At 54.6% G+C, this 27,977-nt stretch overlaps 3 protein-coding genes across 3 annotated transcripts; 2 read left to right on the forward strand and 1 right to left on the reverse strand.

The window, feature by feature from the left end:
- The first annotated feature begins 174 nt into the window (after positions 1 to 174).
- Positions 175 to 13,969, forward strand: TPRN (taperin). Its single transcript, XM_048965953.1, is given in 5 exon segments — positions 175 to 1,115; positions 1,117 to 2,283; positions 11,328 to 11,511; positions 11,956 to 12,083; positions 12,438 to 13,969. Coding segments are annotated over 5 exon segments (2,418 nt in total). The 5' UTR covers positions 175 to 239; the 3' UTR covers positions 12,501 to 13,969.
- A 112-nt stretch (positions 13,970 to 14,081) lies between these two features.
- On the reverse strand, positions 14,082 to 16,873 carry LOC125702539 (Sjoegren syndrome nuclear autoantigen 1 homolog). The gene is made up of 3 exons (XM_048965959.1): positions 16,775 to 16,873; positions 16,500 to 16,699; positions 14,082 to 14,294 (listed from the first exon to the last, which is right to left on the reverse strand). Exons 1-3 carry the CDS (start codon positions 16,824 to 16,826, stop codon positions 14,178 to 14,180), a joined length of 369 nt encoding a protein of 122 aa, XP_048821916.1. The 5' UTR covers positions 16,827 to 16,873; the 3' UTR covers positions 14,082 to 14,177.
- Positions 16,858 to 27,252, forward strand: ANAPC2 (anaphase promoting complex subunit 2). The gene is made up of 13 exons (XM_048965952.1): positions 16,858 to 16,954; positions 18,116 to 18,738; positions 19,532 to 19,664; positions 21,951 to 22,125; positions 22,264 to 22,383; positions 22,780 to 22,897; positions 22,975 to 23,156; positions 23,288 to 23,429; positions 23,792 to 23,867; positions 24,170 to 24,373; positions 25,022 to 25,151; positions 25,436 to 25,671; positions 26,807 to 27,252. Exons 1-13 carry the CDS (start codon positions 16,874 to 16,876, stop codon positions 27,017 to 27,019), a joined length of 2,433 nt encoding a protein of 810 aa, XP_048821909.1. The 5' UTR covers positions 16,858 to 16,873; the 3' UTR covers positions 27,020 to 27,252.
- Positions 27,253 to 27,977: the final 725 nt, after the last annotated feature.

Below are 27,977 nucleotides of genomic sequence, written 5' to 3' on the forward strand. Positions count from 1 at the left end.
TTCCATCACTCCGAAGCCGCACCACAACCGGGCGGCTCCGTCCCTCCCGGCCGCAGGGAGCGCCTTCCGCACCGCCCGCGGCCGCGCTGCCCTCCCGCCCTCGGGGCCGCCCGCCCCGCCCCGCAGGACGGCCCGGGGGCGGCGCTGCGCAGTGCCCGGCTCAGGTGCGGCGGGAGGAGGAGGAGGACGACGGGGAGGACGCGGCGGCCGTGTGCGGCAGCGCCCCGAGAGCCGCCGCCATGAGCAGCGCGGAGCCGCCGCCGCTCGGTGCCGGGCCGCGGGCGCAGCCCGCCTGGAAGAGGGAGATCCTGGAGCGGAAGCGGGCCAAGCTGGCCGGAGCGGCCGCAGGAGAGACGGAGTCCGCGGCGGCGGCGGTTCGGGGCCCGGCGGGGACGGGCGAGCGGCTGGTGGTGGCCGAGAGCTTGGGCCCGCTCCGAGAGAACCCCTTCATGCGGCTGGAGAGCGAGCGGCGGCGGCTGCGGCGGGGGCTGCCCGGGCACGGCCCCGAGGCGGCGCGGCCGCTGCAGCAGCTGCTGGAGCTGTACAGCGCCGTGCCGGGCATCCGCACCATCCGCGCCGACAACATCCTCATCATCGAGTCGCAGCCCGACGCCGCCGCCTGCTTCGCCGACGGGGAAGCGCCGTCCGGGCGCCGCCGCGATCCCCCCGCCGCGTCCCCTCCGCGCCGTCCCGACCCGCTGCGGGAGCTGCTGGCCCGCCGGGGAGCGGCCGTCGCCGAGATCCGCGCCGACCAGGTCCTCATCTACGAGGCGGCCGAAGCGCAGGAGCCTCTCGAGGCCGCCGAGCCGGGCACCGTCAGCCGCCTCCTGGAGAAGTTCGGCCAGCGACCGCGGGGCCGCCGTCGCCGGGGCGGGGAAGCGCCGGCCGGGGCCGCTCCCCCTCCGGCGGCTCCGGGCTCCCCGCGCTCCTCGGCTCCCCCCAAAGCGGCGCCGACCTCCCCCCGCCCCTCGGTCCGGAAGGCCGCCCCGACCTCCCCCCGCGCCGCTTCTCCCCGCGCTGCAGCCCCCCGACCGCTGCCGCCCCCCCTCCCCCGGCCGGCTGCCCCCCAGCCCGCGGGTCCCCAGGCGGTCCCGGTGTCCCCCAGGGCTGCGACCCCCACCGGCAGTCCCCGTCTCTCCCCCCGCCCCCATGGCTGCGCCCAAAGCCGCAGTTCCCCAGGCCAACTGCTTCCTCCACAAGATCGGCTCCAACTCCTTCACTGTGACCCCCCGGGGCCTGCCCCCCCCCAGCCGTGTCCCCCAGTCTCCCCCCAGCCGCGTCCCCCAGTCTCCTCCCAGCCACATCCCCCAGTCTCCCCCCAGCCACATCCCCCAGTCTCCCCCCAGCCGCGTCCCCCAGTCTCCCCCCAGCCGTGTCCCCCAGCCCACCACCCGGAGCGTGCCGCCCAAAGGGCCGCCAGTGCCATCCACCAGCGCTGCCAATGCCAGGAGGCCAAAGCCGGAGGAGGTTGAATTGGCCGCATCACCCCCGCCCAGTGCCAGTCTGGCCCCCGGTGCCACCCAGCCTCTCTCTGCATTCGCCCCTCGGGCCGGGGGCTCCTTTGAGATCCACCCGGCCCCCAGGCCCGACCTGGCTGCCATCCCTGCTCACGACCTGCAGGCGCAGGCCTTGGCCAAGCTGCGCCTGAATTCACGCAACTCCTTCCTCTTTGTGCCCCGCCGGGAGGGTGGCACAGCTCTGCCTGCTGCCCAGAGCCATGCAACGGGACCATCACCACCACCATCCCCGCAGCAGAAAGTACAGAAGGAGCCCCCACAGGTTTCCGCTCCGGAGCAGGAAGAGCCGATCGCTTCCCCGCCGGCGCCTCTGGATCCGTCGGTACCTGTGACTTACATTGATGACATTGTGGAGCCGGACAGTGGGGAGCTCTCCCCGAGGGCTGTGAGGACAGAGAACTTGGATCAGCCCAGAGGAAGCGGCCCCGAGCTGGAGATGGAGATTTCCTCTGTGCCCCTCTACAGACCGCACTCCCCCGGGCTCCATCAGACGGGAGGTAACACCTTCACTGTGGTGCCCAAAAGGAAGCCCAGTGCCTCGGGGCCGCAGGGTCTTACTGAGGCTGGTGGGAGGCCTCAGCAGGAGGAAGAGGAGGAGGAGGAGGAAAGCAAAGGAAGAAGCAAAGCTGTAGAGAACGCTGATGGGCCCCAGGTGGGGACGTCCCATAAAAAGCGCTACCCCACGGTGAACGAGATCGAAGTGATCGGCGGGTATCTGTCCCTGGAGAGGTCCTGCATGAGCAAGACGGGCTCCCGCCGCAAGAAGGTAATGGCCTGGGGCACTGCTCTGAGCAGGGAGGCCCGAAGCAGCTCCTCACTGCCCTTGGCGTGGCTTCTTGCAGATGTTCTGCTGGGCAGGGAGGTGGGCAGCTTGGGGTGGTGTGCGCTCCGTGGTAACCACAGGGCCTCTCCTGCAATCTCTTCTTGGAGATACAGTGACAGACAGTGAACTGACTGGGGGATGTAGGATTGGAGGAGAGCTGTGCGGGTGGAATGGCTGTGGCTGTCCCTCAGCCCTCGCTGTGCTGTGTGCACTGAGCTCCCAAGGATTGCTGGCGTTGCAGAGCACAGTGCCCTCCTTGGATTAGGGATCTATTGATAGAGGCTCAGGAATTAGGTCTCTATTAGGCAGAAAGAGATGAGCGCCTGCTTAACTCCTCCTGATGGGATTATGCCACCTGCCTGCTCTGTGGGACAGCAGCTGCCTCTCAGCTCTCAGACATGCAGGGTTCTCCCATTGCTTGGAGTTTCCTAAACTATGAGTTCACACAGCTTCACAAAACACGTTGGGATGTGATGGAGGCACAGCATGCTGGCAGAGCTGATGTGCTGAGATGTAGGCGTGAATTGTTCTGCTTGCCATAATGACAGGCAGCACAGGCACTGTGTCACTACAGACCCTGATTTCTGGGTTTGTGACATGTTTTTCCATAGCAGGCAGAGCTGTTTGACATTCCGTTACCTGAATTCCACGAGGGTTTGATGGAGTGAATCCACGCAGGTGCCTGAGGCACTGAGCAGCACAATGCGAGGGAATCCTTTGAATGGGATTCATCTCATTTGGGAGAGAGGCGGCGAGTGCTGCTCCTCTTGGCTTAATGTTCTTAAGTTCCTTCATAGGAGCTATCAGCACGTATTAATTAAGGCAGGTGGCAGATCTGAAGCATGAGAGCTGTGCAGCAGAACAGGAAATCTGCTCAGGTGTTGCCATCCTTTAAGCAGTACAAAAAGGAGGAAGAGAGGTGAGGACAAAGCTAGTGCAGCGTGTTGTTGGAGGTGGACAAACGCTGCAGAAGGACACACAGGAGCCCTGGCACCTCCATCCCTGGGGCTGTTTGAATGCGTGCTCTGATCCACTTGGACCTGCTCCAGGCAGGACTTTGGGAGAGAGACATCCAGAGCTCTTTCCCAGCCTGAGGTACTGTGTGTGGCTCTTTGGCAGCTGTTGTGTCTGCAGAGTGTTGGCTTTGCGTGATGTTGGAGCCGTGGCAGTGGCTGTCTGCTCGGCAGGCGTCTGGGAGATGAAGGGCAGTGATGCTGCAGGGTTTGTGCACACCATCAGTGGAGCTTGCTAAGGGTTGTGGGGGTGTTCTGTGTGGGAGCTTGCAGAGATCTCACTTCTGAGAGAGAGGTTAAAGGCGAAGGAGTGATGAACTGTCACAGTGCAGAGGCTGAAATAAATGCAAAAACCCTTTAGGAAAGGAGGCCCAGCCTTTGGAGAGCCTTGAGTTCCTGGGTGAGATGCAGCCTTGATGTGGCTGCGTGTGGGTTTTGTGCCCGCTCCTTTCCCTGCACAGAGCACGGTGTGACTGCAGCCAGGATCTGGGGGATGCTGTAGCAAATGGAAAGAGTTCTGTTTACTCTTAACCTAGAGGATGTTTGTGGCTTTTACTCTGGATAATGAGGCTGAGTGTTGATGCCTGAAAAGGAAGGAGTTTGCATGAGAACGCATTCCTTGGTCTCTTCCCAAGAGATTGCTGTGTGTCGTCAAGGCAACCGGCCAAAAACATGAGTTGTGTTTTGTAGATATGTTGGGCTTTTCAGAAACTTGGTTTTGGTCTGAGCTGGGCAGGAGCAAACATTTCTGTGTGCTCGCATTGGGCTGCTGAGCCACCCATCCCTGCAGGCTGGCCCCAGCCCATCCTGGTGGCTCTGGGTGCCAAGCCCTGCTTGCGGCCTCTCTGTGCTCTGGGTGCTGCTGCTGCTGCTCAGGGCCCTTTGGAAATCAGCTTTATTGCTTCTTTCAGATGCCTCAAGTGTGCAAAGCGACTCTTTGTTTTGGGGCTGGGGCTGTCTACTCCAGCTGGACAGTGAGCTGGTGGTAGGAGGAGAAGTGCGAGGGGATGGAAGAGCTGCCCCAGCTCTTTAGTAGAGGCAGCTTGAGCTGCTGAGGTGGGACAGGCGTTCACTGAGCTGTGATGGTGAACGTGGGGTTGTGTGGGACCAAGGGGGGTGGAGACCTCACTGTGCTCTCAGTGGAGAGTGGGCTGCCTGTATGGGCAGGAGGCTGAATGCTCATCTTCCTGCAGGTCTGTCCCAGGGCCATGAGGATCTGTCCCTCTGCTCTGTGGCCATTCCAAGAGACCTCTCCACGTGGCTCTGGGCAGCCTGGTCTGGTGGCTGGTGATCCTGTGCATAGCAGGGGGTTGAAACTAGACGATCGTTGTGGTCCTTTCCAACCCAGGACATTCTATGATTCTATGGTATCACCATCAGTGCAGGTGCAGCAGTGCGGTGGCTGCGGGAGAGGCTGGCTGAGCTGTCAGCTCGGGCAGTGAGGACAGGATACGTGCACAGGGATGGGAGGAGACCTACTGACCCTTGTTCTAAACGAGGCACCGGGGAGAGGATGCAGAGCGTGGCTGTGACCTCTGTTCAGTGCTCATCTTCATCCTCCCTTATGGCAGCGGAAGGGAGGAGACGTCGGTCTGCCAGCAGCCCCAGGTGCAGCCTTGCTGCAGGGTGTGGATCTTTTGGATCTCTGAGGATAAAATTTGGCTTGGGTGAGTTGACAGGAAGCAATCCTTGGTTACGTGCCAAAATAACGTACCTGGGGTTGTCAGCGTGGTAGGAATCTGAGTTTCTGTGCAGTGTGGCATGTTGGAGTGAGTGCTGGAGAAGGACTGCCAGCTGCTGGGCCTGGTGGGGAGCCCACGAGTCTGTCTGGCTTCAGGCTTTGTGCTTTAAGCATGGAGTTTGGGCTTGCCCATGAAGTCCTGCAGGCACAGAAGGTGCTCGGGCTGTGCTCATCCCTTATGTCTCATCAAGTTCATCCCCAACCCCAGTTTTTGCCCTTTTGGAGACACTTTAGGAAAGGTGACATCTAAGCCAGGCATCCGAGCCCTGTGGGTTTCAGGGTGTGAGAGCCAGCAGGCACCATGTTATTGCTGGAAGGTGAGCAGCAGCTTTGTGCAAACAGGGCTTACAAGAGCAAGATGAGTGGGATCCACATAGTTGGAACCAAACGCTCTGCAAAATTGCCTACAAAGACTGTAGTTTAGCCAGATTTTCAATGTTTTGAGCAGCTTCAAGCTTGAATGTGGCATGCAGGTACCCACGTGAATGTCTGTTGGACGGTTACTGCAGACATCCCTCAGCCTTTCAGCATGGGCAGCGTTGGGCAGCAGTTCTGTTGGTCTGACCTGCTGAGCTCCTCGCTCCGCAGCTTTCCATCTGCTCACTTCTGGAGGTGGTTGGTGAGAACCAGCTGTGGGCTCAGGATGCTGGCAGGGGTGAGCACCTCCAGCTGTTGCCCAGAGCTGTTTGCAGCAAGCCTGTGCCATGGGGGATTGAATTGGTGGCAGCTGCTGGCAGTGCTGTTTGCAAGGTATGGCACAAATAGGTATGCCGGGTAGTGAAAGCAGGAATTTGTCTGCAGAAACCTGATGGAGATTCCTTCCCCTCTGTATTTTGGAAGGCTCAAGTCAAAGATTGGTTTTATTGACCTTTTTGAGAGCCTGTGCCTTGCCATTTTCTGTTTCTCATGCCTGTGCTGTGCTGTGCTGGTGGCACTGCATTTGGCACCTTTAAGGAGGGGCTGTTGGATGTGTCTGACTGGAACGTGTTGAATTTTTGGTAGGTGAGGTCAGCAGTGGTGAGTTCTGCTCAGAAAGTTTCTGCATGTCTGAGCTCAGCCTGGGGCCCTCCCCAGCAGAGATGCTCTGCAGCAGCTCTGGGTGCCCCTTTCTAACCGCTGATGTTGGGCTGTACAGTGGGTGGCTGCAGACAGCAGTGCGTAGAGCCTAAAGCTCTGGGCAGGCTGGACCTGAGCGCATTGATGTGGGTGTTGTTTCTCTGTTTACTTGCTGCCTGCCAGCGCCTCCAAAAGTTGCTTCTGTCATACCAGCCCAGTACCAATGGAGCAGATGAGTCATGTTCATCTCCTCAGCAGTGGGAGGGCTGTTGCAATCTGGGGTTCTCCACAGCCTCACCCTGTGCTGAGCTGCTCCTGCGGTCCTGTGCTTCGCTTCCGCCCATCGTGTGTGTGCAAATGAGGCAGAAGAACTACGATAACAGCTCTTAAGCAAGTCAGAAGCTGGTGGGATGTGCCCAGGGCTCAGTCCAGCCCCGCAGTGTGAGAGATCTGGAGTGCTTTGTGCTCTGGATGGCTGTGCAGGAAGTCACACTGAAGGGTCTGTGCTGCCGGGAAACTCTGTAAGCACCCTGGGAAGATCCGGCGCTGTTAGTGAAGGCGCCAGGCCCTGGCACTGATTGCACCGAGGTTTTGCCTGCTCTCTTTGTGCATTCAGCTGCATCCCATGCAGGGGGAGCTGTCTGACCCTTACAGGCTGAGTAATGCATGGATTCCTTGTTGAGCCGTGGAAGGCTGTGGCTCTGCATGCAGATGTGCAGAGGGCTCCTGTGGTGAATCGCTGCTTTGTGCCGCACCGCTTGTGGCCGGTTGGGCACTGGGACCTCTGCTGGGCTGACATGGTGAAAGGAAGAGTTTAAAAAAGAGCTATGTGCCCTGCGATGCTCTGGGGATGTCCCTGCCCTATTCTTTCTCAGCAGGAATTTGAAACTTCCCCATGTCTTGTGTGAGGAGTTTAATATTTCGAATCTCCATGCGTTGCTCCTGTCTACCATGTGCTTCAGCATATTGATTTCACAGGGCTGCCTTTGTGGGTTGCCTTGTAAATGGAGACTTTCTTGCTTTGCCTGGTGGTTGGGAGCTGGGATGCGGTCCTGGAGGTGATCTCCCCTTTGCCAGCAGTGCTGATGTGCTTTGCTGTAAACCCTCAGTGTTTCTGGCTCTGGTCAGTAACTAACTGAGTTCTGCAGTTGATCATTGAGTAAAACCGAGTGTTGCTGTTGGAAAACACATCTCAGAAAAGAATGATCAAGTGAATTGAAGGTGGAACAGCTGTACAGAGTGACAGAAAAATGCTGTGTGTCATTTCTGAGCACAGCTGGGGGGCTGCACCCAGAGCAGTATGGGGTTAATCTGATAGAGGAGCCACGTCTTGTCTGCTCCATCCCTAGGGAATTCCAAGGAAAACCCCTTCCTTCTTGTTCCAAGGAAAGGCTTTAGATGTACGGATGCTTCTTATCTTCTGTAGAATGACAGCCACTGCCTTGTTACTATGTTGAGGCTACTGCAGAGCTTGTAGCCATGCCTGGGGTTATTCACCAGCTGGGCTGGCACACGGTTGTGCTTCAGGACAAGTACAGGCACACTGATAAGCTCATTGCTAACTCCTCTGGAATGGGTGACCTTCCCAAAGAGCCTTTATCTCTGAGTTTCAGAGAGGAAGCTTGCATGAAATTGTATAGATCATTGACTGCAGGGCTGGGTGAGAAACTGCAGTTCCTTTGGAAGCGTGCAGCTTTGGAATGCCACCGCCTGCTAAGCTTGCGAGCATGGTCAGGCTGAGTCACGTGGACTCTTGTCTCCTTTAAAATGTATGCTTCTGCCCTCCGTGCCTTCTGTTTGTCCAGAACAGCTTGGAGGCTGTTCTGCATTACAGCCACCCAGCGTGCCCAGAGTTTGGTGCTTGCTCAGCTGCCCCTGCTATCCCTGTGGGTCTCCAAGGGATGCTGTGCAGCAGCAGCTTCCCAGGGCCCTCAGCTGGCTGTGCTGCAGGTCTCTGATGTGATGTCGTAGGGTGTTGGCTCAGGTCTTTGTGTCATTGACCAAATCTCCTTGAGTACCACTGTAGTGAAAAAAATGCAGCAAAGCTCACTGTAAGACTGTATGGAAGCACGGGTTGATTTTCTTTCAGATCACTGATTTAATCACGCTTGATTGAGGTTTCAGCCCAGTGCTCCCTGCAGGTATCAGCCCAAACCCTCTTGCTGCTGCTGAGAAAGGAGGAGGCATTTAGCTGACCAGGCGTGTAAAGCTGCTGAACCAGCTGCTGGAAATCACACCCAGCAGTGTGCTGGCAGCCCACGCGTGCCCTGGGGACGTAGGAGACAGTGCAGTCCTTCATTTTGTCAGTTCAGGATTACATTGCTTGGGGAGAATGGTTAGAGGGAATTAGTACCTGAGAGGAGCAGCGCTGCTCCTTTGGGTCTGCCATGCCTGCCAAGCATGGTGCTAACGGGTGGAGAGAAGCCACAACGTGGAGATTGATCTGCATCCTCAGCTCTGGTTTGCTCTGATATCCATGTGCTGGGAGCTGCCATCAGTGCTGTGCTCTGTCCTTCACCGCAGAGACTTTCAGGCTTCTCACCCTGACTTTGGGAGGTGAGGCATCTGCCAGCCTTCCTTGTTTGTGTGGCAGGTGGCTGTGAATTGGTGATGTTGTTTCTTGTCTGTGTACATGGTGGGTACAGGTTGGTCCTGACAGCATCTCTCAAAACAAAACAGGCTTCTCTTTTTCCTTTTTGTGTTCCTAAGCCATGCTGGGCAATGTTTACCCTGGCTTCTCTTTCCTGAGTAGTGTATTACTCATTACTGCTCAAATCCTAGCAAATAAATAAATGATTTTTGCTATGGCAACAAGAAGCCAGTTTCTCAACAGCACAGTGTTCCCCCCAAAAACAGCTTTATTACTCCCAGCTCATTGCTGGGAGTGTTCCTGTGTAGGTGCATGGCTGGGGTTGGGCTCTGGTTATGTGACACAGCTCTACATAAAGCATTCCACTGAGCAAATACTGCTAAATCCCTGCAAACACTCCCAGCTGAAGGCTGCAGTTTTCCTCCCTTGAACAAGACTGGCTCTTGGGACGTGTTTTTCTCCTAAAGAAATAACCCCAGCACCTTTGTGTTCCTGCAAAGCCAGGGCTGCTGTTGCCGAATTTCCAAGTAATTTCCAGCTGCTTCCCAATCTCACAATAAGAAGCTCCTCTGCTGTTTGCTTTGCCAGGGTGCGCCCTTAAGAGCTCTGTGGCAGCAGGCTGTAGGGGGGCGGTGTGCTGTGTAGGGGGGGTTTCCACATGGACTGGCTGCTGTGGTGTGGGGCTGGCACTGCTGCAGGTGAACAGCTTAAGCATTGCCTCCTAGAGCATGGCAGGACCTGGCATTGGCTGCGGGCAAACGGGAGCTGCTTGGATTCAGGCCCTCTGTCTCTGGGCGCTGTTTGTGCTGCTCCTGCTGGGGCTCTGCTGCAGGGTGGGGCTGCTTTCTGCCTTCGCCCCATGCACAGCTTTAGTCCTGATGGGCCTCAAATCTGTATTTCTTACAGCTTTCCTTCTGTTAGCAGAAAATGAGGAAAACTGAGCTCTGTCTCCCAAGCTTGGATGGCTCAGCAGCTCCATCCCACAGCACCCAGCCTGGCAGCGCCGCTTGGCCTCACACAGAGACACATTGTGAGCCATCACTGCTGCCTCGGGCCAGGGAGCATGTAGGTCAGCAACAGGGCAAAGCTTGGGGAGCAGCACTCGGGTGCTCCAGCACAGGGACGTCTCACTGCAGCCCCCATCTCTGAGATGGGATCACCCCCATGCTGCTGGAAGGCTGCTGAGGGCCACGTGTTGCTCCTCAGCCCGGGGTGCGTTTTGTATGTGAAGGGAAGTGTGGCACATGGGGCAGATGTACTGCATCTCCTTCCTACTGCTGACTGCACAGGATGAAGAGAGACCTACAGAATTAAGCAAGACGGATCCTCCCCCTTAATTCTGTTCGTAACCCTATTAGCTCAGTTTTAAATGCAGTTAGGAGTAAGGGGATCAAAACACCCTTTTAGGCAGCTGGTCCTGAACCCTGATCCGCATTGGCTAGATACTGCCCTATTTTTGGCTTAAACGTATTCCTGGCAGGCTTATCCTTGTTTGTCTGTGTTGTGTGCTGGCATCAGCAGTTCTTCTCTGCTCCTTGGTGTTTATTTTCTTGGTGTACTTACAAAGAGCTTAAACACTTTTCCTCGACCTCTGTTTTTGTTAGTGTCAGCAGGCTGAATTTCAGCTCCACCTGCCCAAGAAAGGTGAATTGATTGTAACCAGATCTTCAAAGCTGTAGGTAATGATTAGGGCAGCTCTGAACCTGGAAGACTACATCTGGAGTCACTGTGTCAGAGTTTGGCCTTTCTGCTCTGGGAAATTTGTGCCTTCTGCTTTTATTCACATGTGATGAAGTTTTCACCGTTGCTGAAGTCGTAAGGAGGCTCTTAGATCAAGGGTTGGTCTAAAAACACCCACCCATGTGTAGGGTGCTTGCTGTCTGACTTTCTAAACAACCCATACTGTTGTTCTGTTGTTTCCCTTGACCGTGTTGCAAGTTGGAGTCATCTTCGTTTGTCAGCCTCTCAGTTATCATGCAAAGGTCATTAGTGAGAGTACTTAATAAGACTGGTTTTGAAACAGAACCTTAAGGAGCTCCCACTTATGTGGCATTTCTGCTCTTTGATATGGCCTGTTACCATCTTTCCCTTAGCTGCTTCTGTTTTCTGATTGCTGATATTAATCTGTTCTTTGCCTAGTGAACAGTTTCTTACCATGATGTCCTCTCCAAAATGTCCTGACTGCTGGTGTTTCTAGCATGCAGGAACTCAAAGGAGTGGGCAGGTGCTAAGAGGTGTCACCTTTTCAACATGAGGATGTTTTCCTTTCCTCCTTGGCAGCCCCACTTCCTCCTAGGGATGTGCAGCAGAGCCCTGTTGGCATCGCAGTGTGAGGTGGCGGCAAGAAGCCAAAGTACTCTGCACCTCTGGGGCTCCTGACTGTCCCGTCCGTTTGGCTGTCCGCCTCTGTGCTTCCTCTCAGCACAGCGAGAGATTCAGCAGGGCATGTGGGGAAAGGCATGGGAGGGCACAGTGCCTTCCTTACAGGATGGTGGAGCTTTGGGGTGGAGGTGCTCTGCCAGTGCAAACGTTGGGAGCGATGGTTTCTCAGGCTGCTTTCTAACAGTTCTCCTTGGCTGTTGTCTAGATGAAGATCTCTTTCAATGAGACGAGTTTGCAGACCATGTTTGAGTATCCATCCGAGAACTCACTGGTGGAAGAGGAGGAGGAGGAGGAGGAAGGACACACTTCTGAAACAGAGGAGGACAAATCTCACACCTTTCACATTCCACGCCCCAACAGCACTTTGCATCCCAATGCAGCTAACGCAGGTGGGTGAGGCACAGCTACTGCAGGGCTACTGGTGGTGTCTGTCCCTGTCTGTGTTGCCTCCAGCTGTAATGTGCCCCAGACAGCTGGAAATGTTAGCACAGGTCATATGACAGCAGAATTGGTTTCAGTGGGGACAGAGTTTGAAACCAGATCAGGGAATTCCCAGACCTCTCTTGCATGAGATGCAGTGAACCTTAAAAATGTAAAACTTAAAAATACCCTTTATGCTGAGAGGGTTGGTGCTGCTGCAGTGTCTGCTAGGAGCTCTGGGCAGGGGAACTGACAGCCACTGGAGAGCATGGCACAGGCTTGTAACTGCAGCAGGAACAGGGTCCTTGCCCGTCCTGCAGATGGGCAGCTCCCATCCTGTTCCTGCCAGAGTCATGACCCCTCTTCCTTTTGGGGTGGTGTGAGTGGCATTCATGTCAGCTTTGTCCTTGCAGCAGATCTATCCAGCTACACCCCAAAGCACTCTGTGAAGTTCAGCAAGTGGCAAGAGCAGAAGTATGAGGAGATGCCTGCTAAGGGACCCCTCCTGAAGGAAGCTGATTCCCATGGGAACCAAGTTATGGTGAGGCTTCAGAGTGGCTTCTGCCTTTGTTCTGGGGTGCTCTCCCTCTGGGCAGTGGGTGGGACAGGATCTGCCTTCTCCAGAGCACGTCTGAGAGCTGTGGCACACCTCCCCAGGCAGTGGGAAGAGATTAATGCAAGCTGCCACTGCCACCAGCTGCCCTACCTCCTGTGTGTGTGAAAGGCAGTGGTAAGGCAGCTGGCATGCTTTGTGCTGCAGGGCACTTCTGGAGGGGAATTAAAGTACTCATCAGCCCAAGGCAAGGTGCCACCGCAGCCCTCGCCGCCAGAGGCATGTGTCCTCATTTGCTTTCGATTTGGTGACGATTCCATTTCAACTGTGCTTTCTCCACAGCTCACCCCAGCTGAGAAGGGCGGACTCTCTGACTTCAGCAGCGAGCCTGCGCTGTACTTCTGATTGCTCCATCTGTGAGCCTGCAGCAGCAGCTGCTGGGCTGAGCCTGGCAGTGCACCGTGGAAACCAACGCCTGGGTCCCTCCCTCATCGCAGTCTTCACAGTGTCCTGATGCCAAGGGTGGACTTGATGCCATTGGGCATCGTTGGAGAATATTTGCACTGGGTTCTGGGTCCTACACGACTGGTTTTTTAATGCGTATGGTTTATTCTCCTTGTGGCCTTGCATATTCCTTGTTCAAGATCAGCTGTCCATTAGGCAGGTATCTTAAAGCAGTGTGTAACCCCAGGATGGACGTAGATTCTCTCAGTGCTTGTGACTGTGCTCATCCAAGTGCTGAATGAGGCCTGGACAGCATTTTTGTAACACTTCTCTCATGAGAGGCCCCAGTGAAGAAAGCTGTGGCAGGTGGCTGGACTCACTGCACTGGTTCTGACAGCCAGGTTACAGGGGCTGGAAGAACTGCTAAAGGTTCATGGGTTGTTCTCAGTGTGTTTTTGGGTCTAGTTTCACCAAACTGTCATGGAATTTATGTGCCAGTTAAGCACTTGTGAAGGAAGCTGAATGCACTGTGTGGGTGATGGGGAGGGGAATAAATGCCTTCAGCATTAGGTGTCACTTTTGCACTGGCAGCAGGAAGCACCCGGTCCAGTTTGAGCCTTGTGAAGGTTCCCAAACATTGGCCATAGCTTTGATCTCTCTGTAACTGCCTCTGCTCTCCAGTCTCTACTGCTAATTGTGCTTGTTTGCCAGTTGCTCTTGTTTTGTTTTGGTATCTAATGGGGCCAGGCCTTAGATTTGTGTCTTAGGTGGTGGGGAGACTTGCTTCTTGCCTTGCTCACTCTATTTCTCTATGCAAAGCACACGAGGGCCATTTCACTCCTTCCTTCTACAGAACTTGAACAAGGAATATGATTTTTTTTTTCTAGTATTTTTATAGTTCTGTTGTAATTGTTTGATGCAGCCAATATGCAAAGGAATCTGCTAGACTCTTCCATTTAAATTTTCTACAACTGTACACTCAGGGTCAAAATTACACTCTGGAAAAGACTGAACACTGCTGCTAATGTGATTTGTATTTCTGGGATTAAAAGAGATGCAGTTGGAATAGACACAGCCTCTTTGGGCTTTATGAAAAGGGCAGTGCCCCACACGTGGCTCCATCTGAAGGACCAGGCTGCCATCTTTTGGTGATGTTTGGCTTTTGTTGGTTTGTGTGTTATGTACAGACAATGTCTAGCCGAGCTGACACTGATCTACGATCTGAAAATGTTCTTTATACTTTTTAACATCTTGTACTGTGGAAAGCTCGGGCCGTGAGCTGAGCTGCAGAGTAACAAATGTGTAAGGGGTGAAGCCAGAGCTGCCTGTCCTGGCTTCGTTCTGCTGTGGGTCAATGAGGGATGCTGAATATCCTGCAGCCTGCTCTGCTGCCTTCAGCCAACTGAAGTGCTGCTGTGGGTGCTGATCCCAGTGCAGGAGTTCTGTGCCCACCCCTTCCCTTGTGGACAGGCCCGTGGTGCTCTGCTGGGAGGGGGTGACGTTCAGCAGTTCTCTAATACCAAAATGCTTCTGCAAGGAAAATATACTCCTGCAACACACTTTTATTAACGGTGGCATCCTTGTACCACAACAGCAGCTGCCCCCAACCAAGGGGCCTGGCCAGGCTGGAGAACAGCTTTAGGAATGCTTTTGTCCACGTGTTTGTTTTGAAGTGCTTGCAGACTCACTGGCTTTGCTAGCATTCCCAATTTCTCCCTTCAGGGCATCTAGCAATGTCTGAGAGCTCTCCAGAATCTGAGAAAGAAGGAAATAAAAACAGCTTATGTATTTTTTTTTGTATCAACTCAACAGTTCTCTCTGAGTTCAGCTGATGTAGGGAGGGATCCTCCACCCCTGAGAGCAATACAAAGCTGAGAATTTCGGTGTTCTGTCTCACTGCAGGGATGGCTGTGCAGGAATTTCTCTTGTTACACCCATATTCTGAATTTAAAAAATCCTTAAGCCATTTATCTGTCTTGAACACAAAGCAGAGACCTTCCTGCAGCAGGTTGGGGACTGAAGTTTACTTTTTGGAGCAGTATTAAAATTGCAGGCAGCAGACCCAATGTTTTCCACTACTAAACCTGCACGCTTCAAGTTTCTTACTTCGATAGGTAACCCCAAAATGACCTTAAATGAGACTAAATCTTGCTCCTTTAATTCATTTTCTTCTGTTTTTAGCACGTATTTTATATAATCTAACACTCCCACCTGTTGTGCCCTAGGAGACCAGGTAACACCAGGCTTGGATCTCGCTGTGTGCAGCTCACCTCTTTACAGCAGACAGCTGTAACAGAATGTGGCTGCTGCAGTGCCAGCGATCGTCTGTACTCATTCCTATGGCCTCACAGGAGTGTGAAATGGTCAGAGGTGAAGAGCCCTGCAGGAGCAGAGGGGCAGGACGTGTGGGATCTTGCTGCCTTGTCCCCGTGGCAGAACATGGTGGATGGGTTAGGGTGAGTCCTGAGACTCCCATGGGCCAGAGAAGGGCAAGGGGCACAATGGTACACAGGAGACCTGAATGCACAGGAAAGGGACTCTGCTCCTCCTTTCTGCCTGCAGGATGACTGTGTTTCCTCTCCTCTCCCCTCAGCTTTTTACCTGCTGTGTCTTTGTCTCCTAATGTCAATAAACACAGATTTGTTTGTAGGATAGGGAGTTGTGGTTTGTATCTCAGGGAAGGTTTCTTTTCGAACCTGTGCTGTTTGTGGTGTAACTTTACAACACCACTTCTAAGCTGTTCCATTCTCGTACAAGTTCTCCCCAAACCTTTGGGCCTTGAAGCACTTCCTTACACCACCTTCCCTTCCATACAGCATTCAGAAATGCCCTGCATGTCTTCTGAGGCTCTGTGCTCCCTGAAAAGTGCTTTGGAAACACCACTTCTGCATCCTGGTGGGCTTGACATCCCCGTGGGTGTCATCACAGCACTGCAAGGAGCTCGGTGGTGAGCAGTGCTCAGCTGGGAGCCCTCATCTGTGTGCTGGCTGAGAGAGGCAGCAGGGCTGTGCCCTTGTGTGCTGTGTTGGGGTGTGTGTGATGGAAGCCTTGACTCTTCACAGTTATTAGCAGCTAATGTGGGAGATGCAGAGAGCCGACCAGGATCATCAGGCATTAGAGAGACTGGGGTAAAATAATGGTGGCTGAACCAACTTCTCTTTTAGTGTTGGCTGATGAATATTCCACTAATGAGTGAATTGTGGCTGCTGGTTACATCCCTACTTCCCATGTTTAGCTCTGGGCTGGGTGGGTGAGGAGGAAGCCATGCTTACAAACACACATGGGAGAAAGGAAAATGTAGGCAACTACCTGGAAAAAAACTTTTATTTCTTAAAGAAGAGCTGACTGGGGCTTGAATTAAGAAGTGAACTGAGCTGTTACCCTGTATGCAATCACAGAATCATTTGAGTTGGAAAGAACCCTTAAAGGCCATCAGGTCCCACTCCCTGCAGTGCACAGGGACACCCACAGCTCCAGCAGTGCTCAGAGCCCCAACAGCCTGACCTTGGCTGTCTGCAGGGATGGGGCACCACCAGCTCTCTGTGCAACCTGTGCAGTGCCTCACTGCTCTGAGTGCAAAAAGTTTCCTCTTATATCCAGTCCAAATCTCCCCCTTGCAGTTGGAAATCATTTTCCCTTGTGCTATCACAACGAAACCCGCTAAAGTCTGTCCCCTTCTGTAATATAAGACATTACTGCAATCCCATCTTGTTCGGAAACATTTTCTAGCTATCCAAAGCTTTTTCATCTAGAGGAGTTTGCATCTTCGGGACAGAAGGCCTTTGGAAGATATTCCCATCCCCAGTGAGAGGCTGTCAGCAGGGACGAGGCACCGCCTTTCTGTGCAACCCTCGCAGCGCCCCCCGCCCTCTCTACACAAACTCACTACGCGAACTTCTTCCTTCTCCCTAACTCCACCTCCCGTCCGCAGCTGGCAGCGCCGATCCCTGCCGGCCGTACCTTGCCGTATGCCGCCTCGCTCTCAGCGATGCTGGCGTCCAGCTGGCAGCGCGCACTCAGATGCCGGGCCGTGCGCTCGGAGCTCCGTGCCAAGCGCTCCGTGAGCGCCGCGATGCGGCTCTGCAACCGTCCGCGCTCCGCCTCCTCCTCCCGGATCCGTTCGCTCAGCTCATCCCGCCGGGCGCGGAGCTCCGCCAGCGCTGCTCGGGACGACCGTGCGTGTGATCACCGAGCTCACCAACCCCCGTCGCCCCCCTCCGGCCCCGCTCACCCACCCTCCAGCAGCTCGCCGTTGTACCCTCGCAGCGCTTCCCCCTCTCCGCTCATCGCGCGGCCCCAACGGCGGCGCGGCGCTCCGCCCCTTCCTGCGGGACATGGAGGCGGCGGGCGCGGGGCTGTCCGCGGCGTGGAGCTCCGTCAGCGCCGCTTTGGTGCCGCCCGCCGCGCTGGGGCTGGTGAGCGGGGAGCGGAGCCGCGCGGGGCCGCGGGGGGGACGGGAAGAACGGGGCTGTGCGGGGTCCCGGCAGCCCGGTGGTGGCCGCCGCGTGGGTGTCGGGCTGAGGGCCCCCCGCACGCCGCCGTGTGAGGGATGCCGAACGTTCCGGGAGGAAGGAGGTGATCCTGGGCTGCGCGTGGGTTGGTGGCGACGAAAGTGGCGCCTTCTGTTGTGTTCTGTGGAAGCTGTAATTAGATATAAAGAGATGGTAGTGGCAGTAGAGCTGCTCGCGCTAAATTCTCAGCTGTCTTTCAGTGTGCAGCCACCACCGTTAGCTCTGCGTTTTCAGCAGTGATGAACAAGAGCTGTGTGCTGCCCTCGTTCATAAGCAGCTGCACAGCTGGAGGTGACCACTGCCCCTGTCACTGCTGCTGAAATGCACCACCCACCCCTCACTGTGTTCACATCCACTTTTTTTTCTCTTTGATAAATGTCAACGGGTGCCATTTTCTCCATGCAGAGGAATTCAGTTCCACCCTTTGCTCCTTGCACTTCCATGTCAGACACATGGCGATAGCATATTGGTGGGAAGGTTCAGCCTCTGCTGCCATCCCACCCACATCCCCTTCTGACACAGTGGGCCAATACAATAAAATAGAAGGCATTACTTTCGGAACAGCCCTCATAAGCTATGTAATACAGCTAATGTCTACAAGCAATAAAACTGATTTTAATCCAGTCGCGTTGGGTTTGTGGGATGGGCAGAGCCCACACATCATCACTCTGTGGGCTGTGGGTCCCTTCTGGCACATGCCTGCCTACAGAGTCAGAATGGTTGGGTTGGAAGAGTCCTTACAGATCACAGCATGGTTGGGTTGGAAGGGTCCTTACAGGTCAGAGAACCATAGAATGGTTGGGTTGGAAAGGTCCTCATAGATCACAGCACGGTCAGGTTGGAAGAATCCTTATAGATGGCAACATGTTTGGGTTAGCAGGGTCCTTTATAGATGACAGAACCACAGAATGGTTGGATTGGAAGAATCCTTACAGCCCGCCCCCCCTGTGCTGTGGGCTGGCTGCCCCACACCATGCCCAGAGCCTCACCCATGGCTGTGGGCACCTCCAGGGACGGGACATAAAGAAGCAGCTGTGTGCTCAACGTGTCCCCTCTGCTCCCCAGGCGGCAGCTCGGTGTGACCCGCTGTGCCCACTGCAGGATGCTGAGCTGCGTGGCGCCCTGGAGGTGCTGCGCTGCTATGGGCTGCACACTGCGGTGGAGGAGTGGTTCCTGGAGGTGCTGCAGACCGACCTGCAGGCCCACATCGCTCCTGAGTTCTGGAACTGCATCGGCCAATACGAGAACACGGCGGAGGAGCAGCAGTGCTCCGCGCTCCTCCTAGATGCATTTTGTCTTCTCAAGTGCCGCCTTGAGCCCTACCTGAGCAGCATGGAGCTCCTGGAGGGCTGGACCAAGGCAGGCCTGCTCCTGGGGACGGGCGCTCAGACACTGCGGGAGAAGGTGTACACCATGTTCAAAGCCATCCTTTTCTTCTCCACCACCAAGCCCTTCCAGGAGATGATCCAGCAGTTCTACAGCCGCACCTTCCGGATATACATGAGGCAGTGGAAGAAGGGAGAAGAAGGAATGAACGAATGTGAGAGCAGCATGAGTGAGGCTGAGCAGGAGAGCGACACGGAGGAGAGCGGAGGAGAGAGCGCTGCGTGCGTGGGCTGTGGCAGCAGGAGGGAGCAGTGCTGGTGTCCCACGGCCATGGAGCGGTTCCGGCAGCTCAATGACATTCTGTATGTATGGCACAGGGCTGCCCCACAAGCAGGAGGTCCTGTGAGGGCAGCAGCCCTGGGTTTATTCATGGCTGAGAAATGGAGGAGCTGTGCGTGATGTTATACCCTGGGTTGGGGTCCTGGTTTGGGATCTTCTCACGTGGGTTCTGCAGCTGCTTGCTGGCTGCTGACTGAACTGGAGTGGTCCTTTGGGGAGAAGTGCCTCTCGCTGGGGATGGGAATATCTTCCAAAGGCCTTCCAAGGTCCCAAATAAACAAACTCCTCTAGAAAATGTTTCTGAATAAGATGGGATTGCAGTAATGTCTTATATTATAGAAGAGGACAGACTTTAGCAGGTTTTGTTGTGATAGCACAAGGGAAAATGATTTCCAGCTACAAGAAGGGAGATTTGGACTGGATATGAGGGAGAAGTTGCAGTAAGGGCAGTGAGGCACTGCACAGGTTGCACAGAGAGCTGGTGGTGCCCCATCCCTGCAGACAGCCAAGGTCAGGCTGTTGGGGCTCTGAGCACTGCTGGAGCTGTGGGTGTCCCTGTGCACTGCAGGGAGTGGGACCTGATGGCCTTTAACAGTTCTGTGATTCTACAATCCTAAGACAGTGTTTCTGAAAAAGATCTGATAGCATTCACATGACGTATTGTGTGAGTAGTGCATCCCTGCCAGCCATCAGAGTGCTTAAATTAAGAGCTATGCCTGCACCTGTGCACCACGTGGCAGCAGGTGCTCTCTGTTAGTTCGGTTTTCTCTGTGTGCTTTTGCTTCTGCTCACTCACTCTGGTCTCTGTGTCCGCAGCCGCCGGCTGAATTTGCTGGAGAGAGTGAGTGCTGATGCTGTGACCACCATCCTGCACAGGATGATCAAGGAGAGGATGGAGCGGCGATGCCGGGGTGAATATGAGCACTCCTTCCTGAACGAGTTCCAGGAGGTAAGGAAGGCCCTGGCTTTGGAGGTGTGGAGCTGCTCCTGTTCCTGCTGCTAAATTCGCAACTCCTCCTCAATTCCCCAGTCCTGGGCTGTGACTTCCACCACCCCTGGCAGAAGAGGAGTGGTTAAAACTTGGCATTTTAGATTTGTGCTGGAGGAGAGGGTCTGCTCTGCCCTACACACAGCAGGTCATTTACATTTCATCTGGCAATGGCCCTATTGGCCCCGTCTGCATCCAGGCCTGGGGCCTCCAGCACAAGAAGGGCATGGAGCTCTTGCAACATATCCACAGAAGGGCCACTGAGATGGGCTGGAGCTCCTCTCCTATGAGGAAAGGTTGAGGGAACTGGGCTTGTTGAGCTTGGAGAAGAGGAGGCTGCAGGGAGACCTCATGGTGGCCTTCCAGTACTTGAAGGGAGCAAATAAATAGGAGGGGGAACGGCTGTTTGTGAGGGTGGGTCGTGATGGGACAAGGGGAATGGTTTTAAAGTGAGACGGGAGGTTGAGGTTGGATATGAGGAGGAAGTTTTTCCCCCAAAGGGTGGTGAGGCGCTGGAACAGGCTGCCCAAGGAGGCTGTGGATGCCCCATCCCTGCAGGCATTCAAGGCCAGGCTGGATGTGGCTCTGGGCAGCCTGGGCTGCTGGTTGGGGACCTGCACACAGCAGGGGTTGGAACTGATGAGCATTGTGCTCCTTTGCAACCCAGGCCATTCTAGGATTCTGTGATTCTATTAATGAAGGAATTTTGGTGGTTCTGTTCTACCAACACTGTGAAGGCAGTATGCCATGCAGCTGCAGCCAGCCTTCCCTGCGTGTAGATGGGAGTTTGTGTGGCTGTTTTCAGTCCTAAATTGCCTGCACCCCTTTAAAACAGGAAGCAGTGTGGGCAGGTAGTGTTCTTGCAACTCCTCAGTTCTCTTGCTGCTGCCTTGCACCGTTTGTGTGGAGGTCTTTGCTCTGTATGACCTTAAAGCTCCTCTCAAGGTTCTGGCTGCTCTGGGACGCAGGCTGTGCTCTGCACGCTCGCTCTGTGCTCTTTGTTCCTTGATGCATGGCCTTACGTTGGTCTGTGCTGACGAACAATGTGTGAGGTCAGGTTGCCATGCGAACCAGGCAGCTCCGTGCTGTTGTCCTGGTTTCCTCACTGTGTGCCACGCTGGGTGCTTTTGTTGTCTGCAAATGCTGGCAGTGATTTGGTGTTTACTTTTCTACAGTTGCTGTGCAACACTTTCTTCTCTGGCTCTGCTGCAAAGGGCACCGAGAGACAAATTCCTAGGGAGCATGGTTGGATAAAGGTGTTCCTCAGCATCGAGGTGCTTTGCACTGATGATTGCCCTTTCCTTTTGTTCTTTAGAATGCTTTTCAGCTTTCCCAGTATTGCCCAGGACTGATGCTTGGGTGCTCTGTGCTGCAGGTTCTTGTGCCTTGTAGTTCTATGGGCAGAACTCATGCACTCCTCCAGTCGTTGGTCAAGCAGACAACCAAGCATTAACATTGGCACCCCACACCCAAACTCAGCATTTTTCAGGCTGCCCAAACCTGGTTATCAAAACATAATAGCACCTAATAACTGTTAATACTCAAGTACTGCCTCAAGTAGTGACACTGGAGAATGGGCAGGAGAGTGATGATGACATCTCAGAGCCAGGGGACTGGATCCTGACCCAGTTGATGCAGATCCAGGTTAATTAAGAGCAGGCATCAAGGCAGCCCGCTGTCTCCCCACATCTGGTCATAGTCTTGAGTCACTCATTTGGTTGTGCCAGTCTGGGCTGGGGCTTTGCTCATCTCACACTTCTCTCTGCTGCATTTCAATAGGGAAATCAAGTTCCAAGTGCTGATCCTCAGACATCATCAGGCATTTGCCATCTTAGGAAGAAAATAAACCCATTTGTTCTGAATATCTGGATGTAGTGGTTGGGTGCATTTGAATTATGACAAAGTAGAAAATGAAATCTCTAGTATATAAAATCAGCCTCTGATGCTCTTTGATCGGGTTGTAGGATATTATTATGAAAGGGCTGGGTTGGTATTCGGGGCCTTGTCTCAGTACCTGTGTTTGGTTGGTAGGTCTGGGAGTGTTTGGGGATGGCTTGCTTGTTCTTTATTGATTTCAGGAACCACTGAAGGTCTGGGTGAGGGTGCTGAGCTGAGCACTTTGCTCCTATTCCCTCAGAGAGAACAGTTCTGCAAGCGCAGATTGGAAAACAGTATAATTCTGCAGGATGGAATATTCTGCTGTGCAGAGCTGTCCTCCATCCCTGTGCTCTCCCTCTGCTGTTGCAGTGGATCGAGAAGGTGCTCGGCTGGCTCAGCAGAGTGTTTCTGCAGGATGGCCCCTTGGCTCGCCCCTCTGCAGAAGCCAGCAGCACCCTGAAGCGCTGGCGGTGCCACGTCCAGAGGTTCTTCTACCGCATCTACGCCAGCATGCTGATTGAAGAGCTGTTCAACATTATTCGAGGTCGGTGTCACCCACTCTTTGGCTGTTCATTCGCTGCTGGGTTGGATTGAATGGTAGATCTGCACTCGCTCACCTCCTGGTGCCACGCTGTCTCCCCGTGGAGCGTGGCACTGCTCCTGATCGCTGCTTGGTCTGTAGATTTCCCAGAATCAAAGCCTGCTGTGGAGGACCTCAAGTTCTGCCTGGAAAGGACAAACCTGAGGCAGCAGCTGCTCAGCTCCCTGAAAAGCGCTCTGGAAATACGACTTCTGCATCCCGGTGGGTTTTACGTCCCTGTGCATGTCATCACAACACAAGTAGGAGCCTGGTTGTGAGGGTTTGCTGAGCGAGAGGCAGCTGGGCTGTGCACTCTGTGTGCTCTCTGTGTGGGAGCATGCATGGGCAGAGGCAGCTGGTTACATCCCGGCCCCTTCTGCTTCCCAAGTTTGGCTTTGGTCTGTATGGGTTGGGAAGCTAAGTTGGTTTACAGTAGTCTTTGAGCCTGTATTTGTGGTTGGAGCTGCTTTCTCAGCCATAAAGATCTGTTCTCTCCACGTTGGATGAGCCAATAGGGCTGCAAGCCCTTCACCTCCAGCTCCATAGATCTAACAGAACCTTTCTTGTATCCAAATCTGTGCTCTGTGACTCTGGACTGCTCCCCTGCTCCTCTCATAGGTGTCAACACATCCGACATCATCACTCTGTATATCTCGGCCATCAAGGCCCTGCGGGAGCTGGACCCCTCCATGGTTATCCTGGAGGTCGCCTGTGAGCCCATCAGGAAGTATCTGAGGTAAGAGGCTCTCAGGGCAGCCCTGTGCATCCCCTTCCCCTTCCCTTCATTGCTCTGTATCTCTCACCTTTTGGCAGGACACGGGAGGACACCGTGCGGCAGATTGTGGCCGGTCTCACAGGGGATGCTGAGGGCTCCGGGGATCTGGCAAATGAGCTGTCAAAAGCTGACCCAGTGACACTGGAGAACGGGCAGGAGAGTGATGATGACATCTCAGAACCAGGGGACTGGGTCCCTGACCCAGTTGATGCAGATCCAGGTTAATTAAGAGCAGGCATCAAGGCGGCCCGATCCCCACGGCTGGTCGTAGTCTTGAGTCACTCGTTTGGTTGTGCCAGTCTGGGCTGGGGCTTTGCTCATCTCACACTTCTCTCTGCTGCATTTCAATAGGGAAATCAAGTTCCAAGCGCCGATCCTCAGACATCATCAGCCTGCTGGTGAGCATCTATGGCAGCAAGGACCTGTTTATCAACGAGTACCGCACGCTCCTGGCTGACCGGCTGCTGCATCAGTTCAACTACAGTGCTGAGAGGTGAGACCCAGCTGCCCTGCCCTGGAGCTCCGCAGCTGAAATCACCTCGCAGGGGTCTGCTCCAGCCTTGGGACCACAAAATGCTATTTCTGCAGCTGTGGGTGGCATCTAGAAGTTCAGGGCTCACTAGCTGGCTGCTGCTCAGTCTTGCCTTTGGCTTGCTCTAACAGGGCAGCACATGGGGAAGTGGAAACACAGACGCCCTGAGCTCCATCCCCTATTTTCCAACAACCTGCAGGGGCTGCTGAGGCTCAGCAGAAGGTGTCAAAGTACAAAAAAAGGGGTGAACCATGAGGAAACCTCAGCTGCAACCCAACTTTGTCTCTTGGAACCCACGTGTGATCCTTTGTTTCTCTCACCAGGGAAATCCGCAACGTGGAGCTGCTCAAGCTGCGGTTTGGCGAAGCTCAGATGCACTATTGTGAAGTCATGTTAAAAGTAATTGGCTTTTATTGTTGTTGTTTGTTTTTGGCTTCTTTAAATTCAAGTTCTGGGTGCTTTTCCTGGTTAGTGAAGAAGAGTGACCACAAAGAGTCCTTTAGTGAGACGGGGTTATGAGAATCCCATTTCAGAGGGGGCTGACTTGTGACAGGCAGAATTGCATTAGGGATGGCTGTTCAAGTGTGGTGGGTTGGGTTGTTGGCTGGGGGTGAGTGCTGCGGTGTCGGTGCCTCCCTTGCTCTTCCTGCCTACACTGTTGTGGATGTTGAAGGGCTCTTATCATCCTCTGCCTTCTCCAGGACATGGCTGACTCACGGCGCATTAATGCCAACATTCGTGATGAGGAAGAAAAGCTCCCGGAGGAGGAGAGGCCACCATTCAGCCTTGTGGCTGTTATCCTGTCCAGTGAGTTCTGGCCACCGCTGAAGGAGGAGAAGCTGGAGCTTCCAGAGCAGGTCAAGGAAGCCATGGAAGCCTATTCCAAAAAGTATGAGAAATTGAAGGTGAGGATTCCTTAACCCTCCATAAGAGTTTTGTGTTGCTAGCTCTGCTAGCATGAGTTTGCATGGTCTTTCCAGAGTCCCTGTAACATCCCTTACAACGTAGCTGCTGCTACACCCACAGTGTGACAGTGGAATACCAAAGTCCTCCAGCTTCAAAAGTGGATTAGAATCTACCCCAGCTTAGCTACAGCCAGAAGAATGAATAATAGAATCATTACAGTGGAAAAGACCACGAAGATCATCATGTCCATCCATTAGCTCATCCCACCATGCCCACTGACCATGTCCCCAGTGGCCACATCTCTGTGGTTCTGGAGCACCTCCAGGGATGGTGACTGCACCACTCCCTGTGCAGCCCGTGCCAGTGCACATCCTGTCTGTGTTGGGCCTCTTTACTTCAGTACTCCGTCACTCTTCTGTTTGTTCTCTCGAGGAGAGGTTTTCAGGCAGGAGAGGGACACTGGTACTGGGCATGGGTTGGGCGACAACTCATGTCAAGGGTGTTTCCTTTTGAGGGAGCAGGGAATGGATGATGGTGGGACAGAGATTCATGAAGTGGGAGCAGCCTTTGTCTTTGCTGGAGGTGCATAGAATTCAGCTAGCCATAGCGACAGAGGGGCTGGAAGATCTGCTGCTTCCCTCTTGCAGGCCATGAGGACTCTGAACTGGAAGTACCACCTGGGGCTGGTGAGCCTGGATGTGGAACTGGCCGACCGCACGCTCTCCCTGTCCGTCTCCCCTGTGCATGCTGCCATCATCCTGCACTTCCAGACCAAGAGTGAGTGATGTGCTGTGGCACACGGAGGTGGCTGGAAAGGCCACGTTGCCATAGGGCCTGAGAACTCCGTCAGGGTGGGGGCAGGACCTGCCTGGAGCTTGGATGTACCACAGCTCTGCAAGGAGACAGCACTCAGAAAAGCACAGCTCAGTACCCGGTGCCTGCAGGAAGGCCCTGCGTGTGGCTGCTCACCCCTGGGCTGCCCTCCTTCCTTCTTGTTAAGCCCTGGCTCGAGGAGTGGGCACGGTGTCCTGCAGCCCCCCTGACAGCCGTGCTCTCTGCAGGTACGTGGACGCTGGCGGAGCTGAGCGAGGTGCTCAAGGTGCCTGTGACGTCTCTGAAGCGTAAGATGACGCTGTGGCTGCAGCAGGGAGTGCTGCGTGAGGAGCCGCCGGGCACCTTCACTGTCATCGAGGAGGAGCAGAAGGACCAGGGGGAGAAGGTTGTCCTGATAGACAGCGACGAGGAGGGGGATTCTGCCATGGCCTCGCAGGCTGACCAGAAAGAGGAAGAGCTGCAGGTGTGTCTGGGTGCCTGCAGGGCGGGTGGGACGGTGCAGACGTCCAATGTTTTGGCTTTTGGGGATGGATTTGATTTGCCCTTTGGATTCGCTTTTTGTCCTTCCGGCTTGAGGGAATTTGAAGTGAATCAATCGTCCACATAACTGTTGGCAATATCACAGAATCACAGAATGGCCAGGGTTGGAAGGGACCTCAAGGATCACGAAGCTCCAACCCCCTGCCACACGCAGGGCCACCAACCTCCGCATTTCAGAGCAGCCCAGGCTGCCCAGGGCCCCATCCAACCTGGCCTTGAACACCTCCAGGGATGGACGGGGCATCACAGCCTCTCTGGGCAGCTGTTCCAGCACCTCACCACTCTCTCTGTAAAGAACTTCCCCCGACATCCAACCTCAATCTTCCCTCCCTCAGCTTAAAACCATTTCCCCTTGTCCTGCTGTTATCTCCCCTTTCCAAGAGCTGACTCCCCTCCTGTCTGCAGGCTCCCTTTAGGCACTGAAAGGCTGCACTGAGGTCACCCCACAGCTTCTCCAGGCTGAACAAGCCCAGCTCCCTCAGCCTGTCACCTGTAGGGAAGGTGCTGCAGCCCCCTGCTCATCTTTGTGGCTCCTCTGGACCCTCTCCAACAGCTCCCTGTCTTTCTTGTACTGGGGGCTCCAGACCTGGACACAGCACTGCAGATGGGGCCTCATAAGAGCAGAGTAGAGAGGGACAATCACCTTCCTGTCCCTGCTGGTCACCCAGGGTATGGGTAATATGGGCATTAGATGGCTGCCTTTGCTCCAGAAATGTATCCATGCAACTCTTCAGGCGTTGATTTCATATTTGAAAACAGACATAAGTTGGATTCACCCAGTGTTTTTCAGCTTACAGTGCCAGAAAGGGGTATCCAGCACAGCCAGGCTGAGCTGTGCTGTCTGTATGGGGTGGCCCTGGACACTCCCATTGCTTTTTGTACCTGTGTGTCACACTGATGTGTGCCCTGCCTGCATTTACCCACTGAGTAACACATCCTGCATTCTGGCTGTGTGAGGATACCTCATCCTCTCCTTGGGTATTTCCCACTTAAATCCCAGGCTCTCCGCAGCCCTTTTCTGCATGGTACTGATGGTGGTTTACTGTGTGTCCCTGCAGCTGTTCTGGACCTACATCCAGGCGATGCTGACCAACCTGGAGAGCCTGTCCTTGGAGAGGATCCACAGCATGCTGAAGATGTTTGTGATGACGGGCCCTGTGGTCACAGAGATCGACATACAGGAGCTGCAGGGCTTCCTGCAGAAGAAGGTACGGGACCAGCAGCTCATTTACTCTGGAGGTGTCTATCGCCTGCCCAAGAGCTGCAACTAGGCTGCGAGTGCCTCGGTGCCGCCCAGCTCTCTGCATCCTGCTGGGTAGGTTCTGTGCTGGGGGTGGGTGCTGTGCCCCCTCCCAACAGGAGACACCTGGGAAGACAGTTCAGCAGCAGTGTGGGCTGTGCAGCCCTCAGAACGGCTGGGCTGGAGCTGCTGCCCACGTTACCTTCCGCTCATCAACGAGTGTCTGATCCCCATCAGTGGTCAATAAAACCCAGCAGTGGTCTCTGGGTTGGTGCCAGCACTTTTCTCTCCTCTCAGCGGTGCTTTCTACAACACTTCCCCATGCTGAAGCTCTGCAGTCAGCCGGGCACCACTGCAGCCGTGGGAGGTTTGGAGGGGGCTGTTGGCTGTGTCTCCTTCTGTCAAGACAAACGTGATGTCTGTGCCGTCTCCTGTGGTTCCAGGGAGACCCCAGGGTCCACTAATCCTTGCTCAGGACTTTAAAGACAGGTGGAATAATTTTACTGTGGGATGAGGAATGCTGTAGAGGATGAGATACAGCAGTTTGCCAAGGTGAGCTGGTTAGTCCTGGGGGCATGTGAGGACTGTCCAGGCACTGGCAGTGCTGCTTTACCACAGCATGAATACTTCTCTCCCTTTAAAACTCACTGCTGTGGCAACTGTGCCTCCTTGGTGTGTTTCAGGGTTACAGCCTTGTCTGTCAGTGTGTAAGAGATGCTAAGCCCAGCACTGTGGGGATCCTTAGTGCTGCTTATCTCTCTCACGCATGTTTGCAGCTCTTCCTCCATGGGTGGGAGCACGTGTTGTTGTTTCCCTGTGAGCCTTCCTCCAGGCTGGTGGCCTTGCAGTGCAGGAACCGGCTGCTGTGTTTTGCTGTTGAGACGTTCCTGGTGCTGTAGGGAACGAATCAAACTCACAGACCCCCATGGTCAGCCTTCACTGGGGATTTCCCTCCATCCCAGAGGGGAACAAATGCCATGTGTCCTCCT

This window comes from Lagopus muta, chromosome 19 (genome assembly GCF_023343835.1).
Source record: "Lagopus muta isolate bLagMut1 chromosome 19, bLagMut1 primary, whole genome shotgun sequence".
NCBI lineage: Eukaryota > Metazoa > Chordata > Aves > Galliformes > Phasianidae > Lagopus > Lagopus muta.

Excerpts from the sequence above, each read along its gene's own strand:
- LOC125702539 (XM_048965959.1), bottom strand. The coding sequence starts at position 16,826 with ATGAGCGGAGAGGGGGAAGCGCTGCGAGGGTACAACGGCGAGCTGCTG. Across the intron at positions 16,700-16,774 it reads CAACGGCGAGCTGCTGGAGG|CGCTGGCGGAGCTCCGCGCC; the intron begins GTGGGTGAGCGG and ends CGTCCCGAGCAG. Across the intron at positions 14,295-16,499 it reads GCGAGGCGGCATACGGCAAG|ATTCTGGAGAGCTCTCAGAC; the intron begins GTACGGCCGGCA and ends CTTCTTTCTCAG.
- ANAPC2 (XM_048965952.1), top strand. The coding sequence starts at position 16,874 with ATGGAGGCGGCGGGCGCGGGGCTGTCCGCGGCGTGGAGCTCCGTCAGC. Across the intron at positions 22,126-22,263 it reads GCTGTTCAACATTATTCGAG|ATTTCCCAGAATCAAAGCCT; the intron begins GTCGGTGTCACC and ends CTTGGTCTGTAG. Across the intron at positions 23,430-23,791 it reads TTCAACTACAGTGCTGAGAG|GGAAATCCGCAACGTGGAGC; the intron begins GTGAGACCCAGC and ends TTCTCTCACCAG.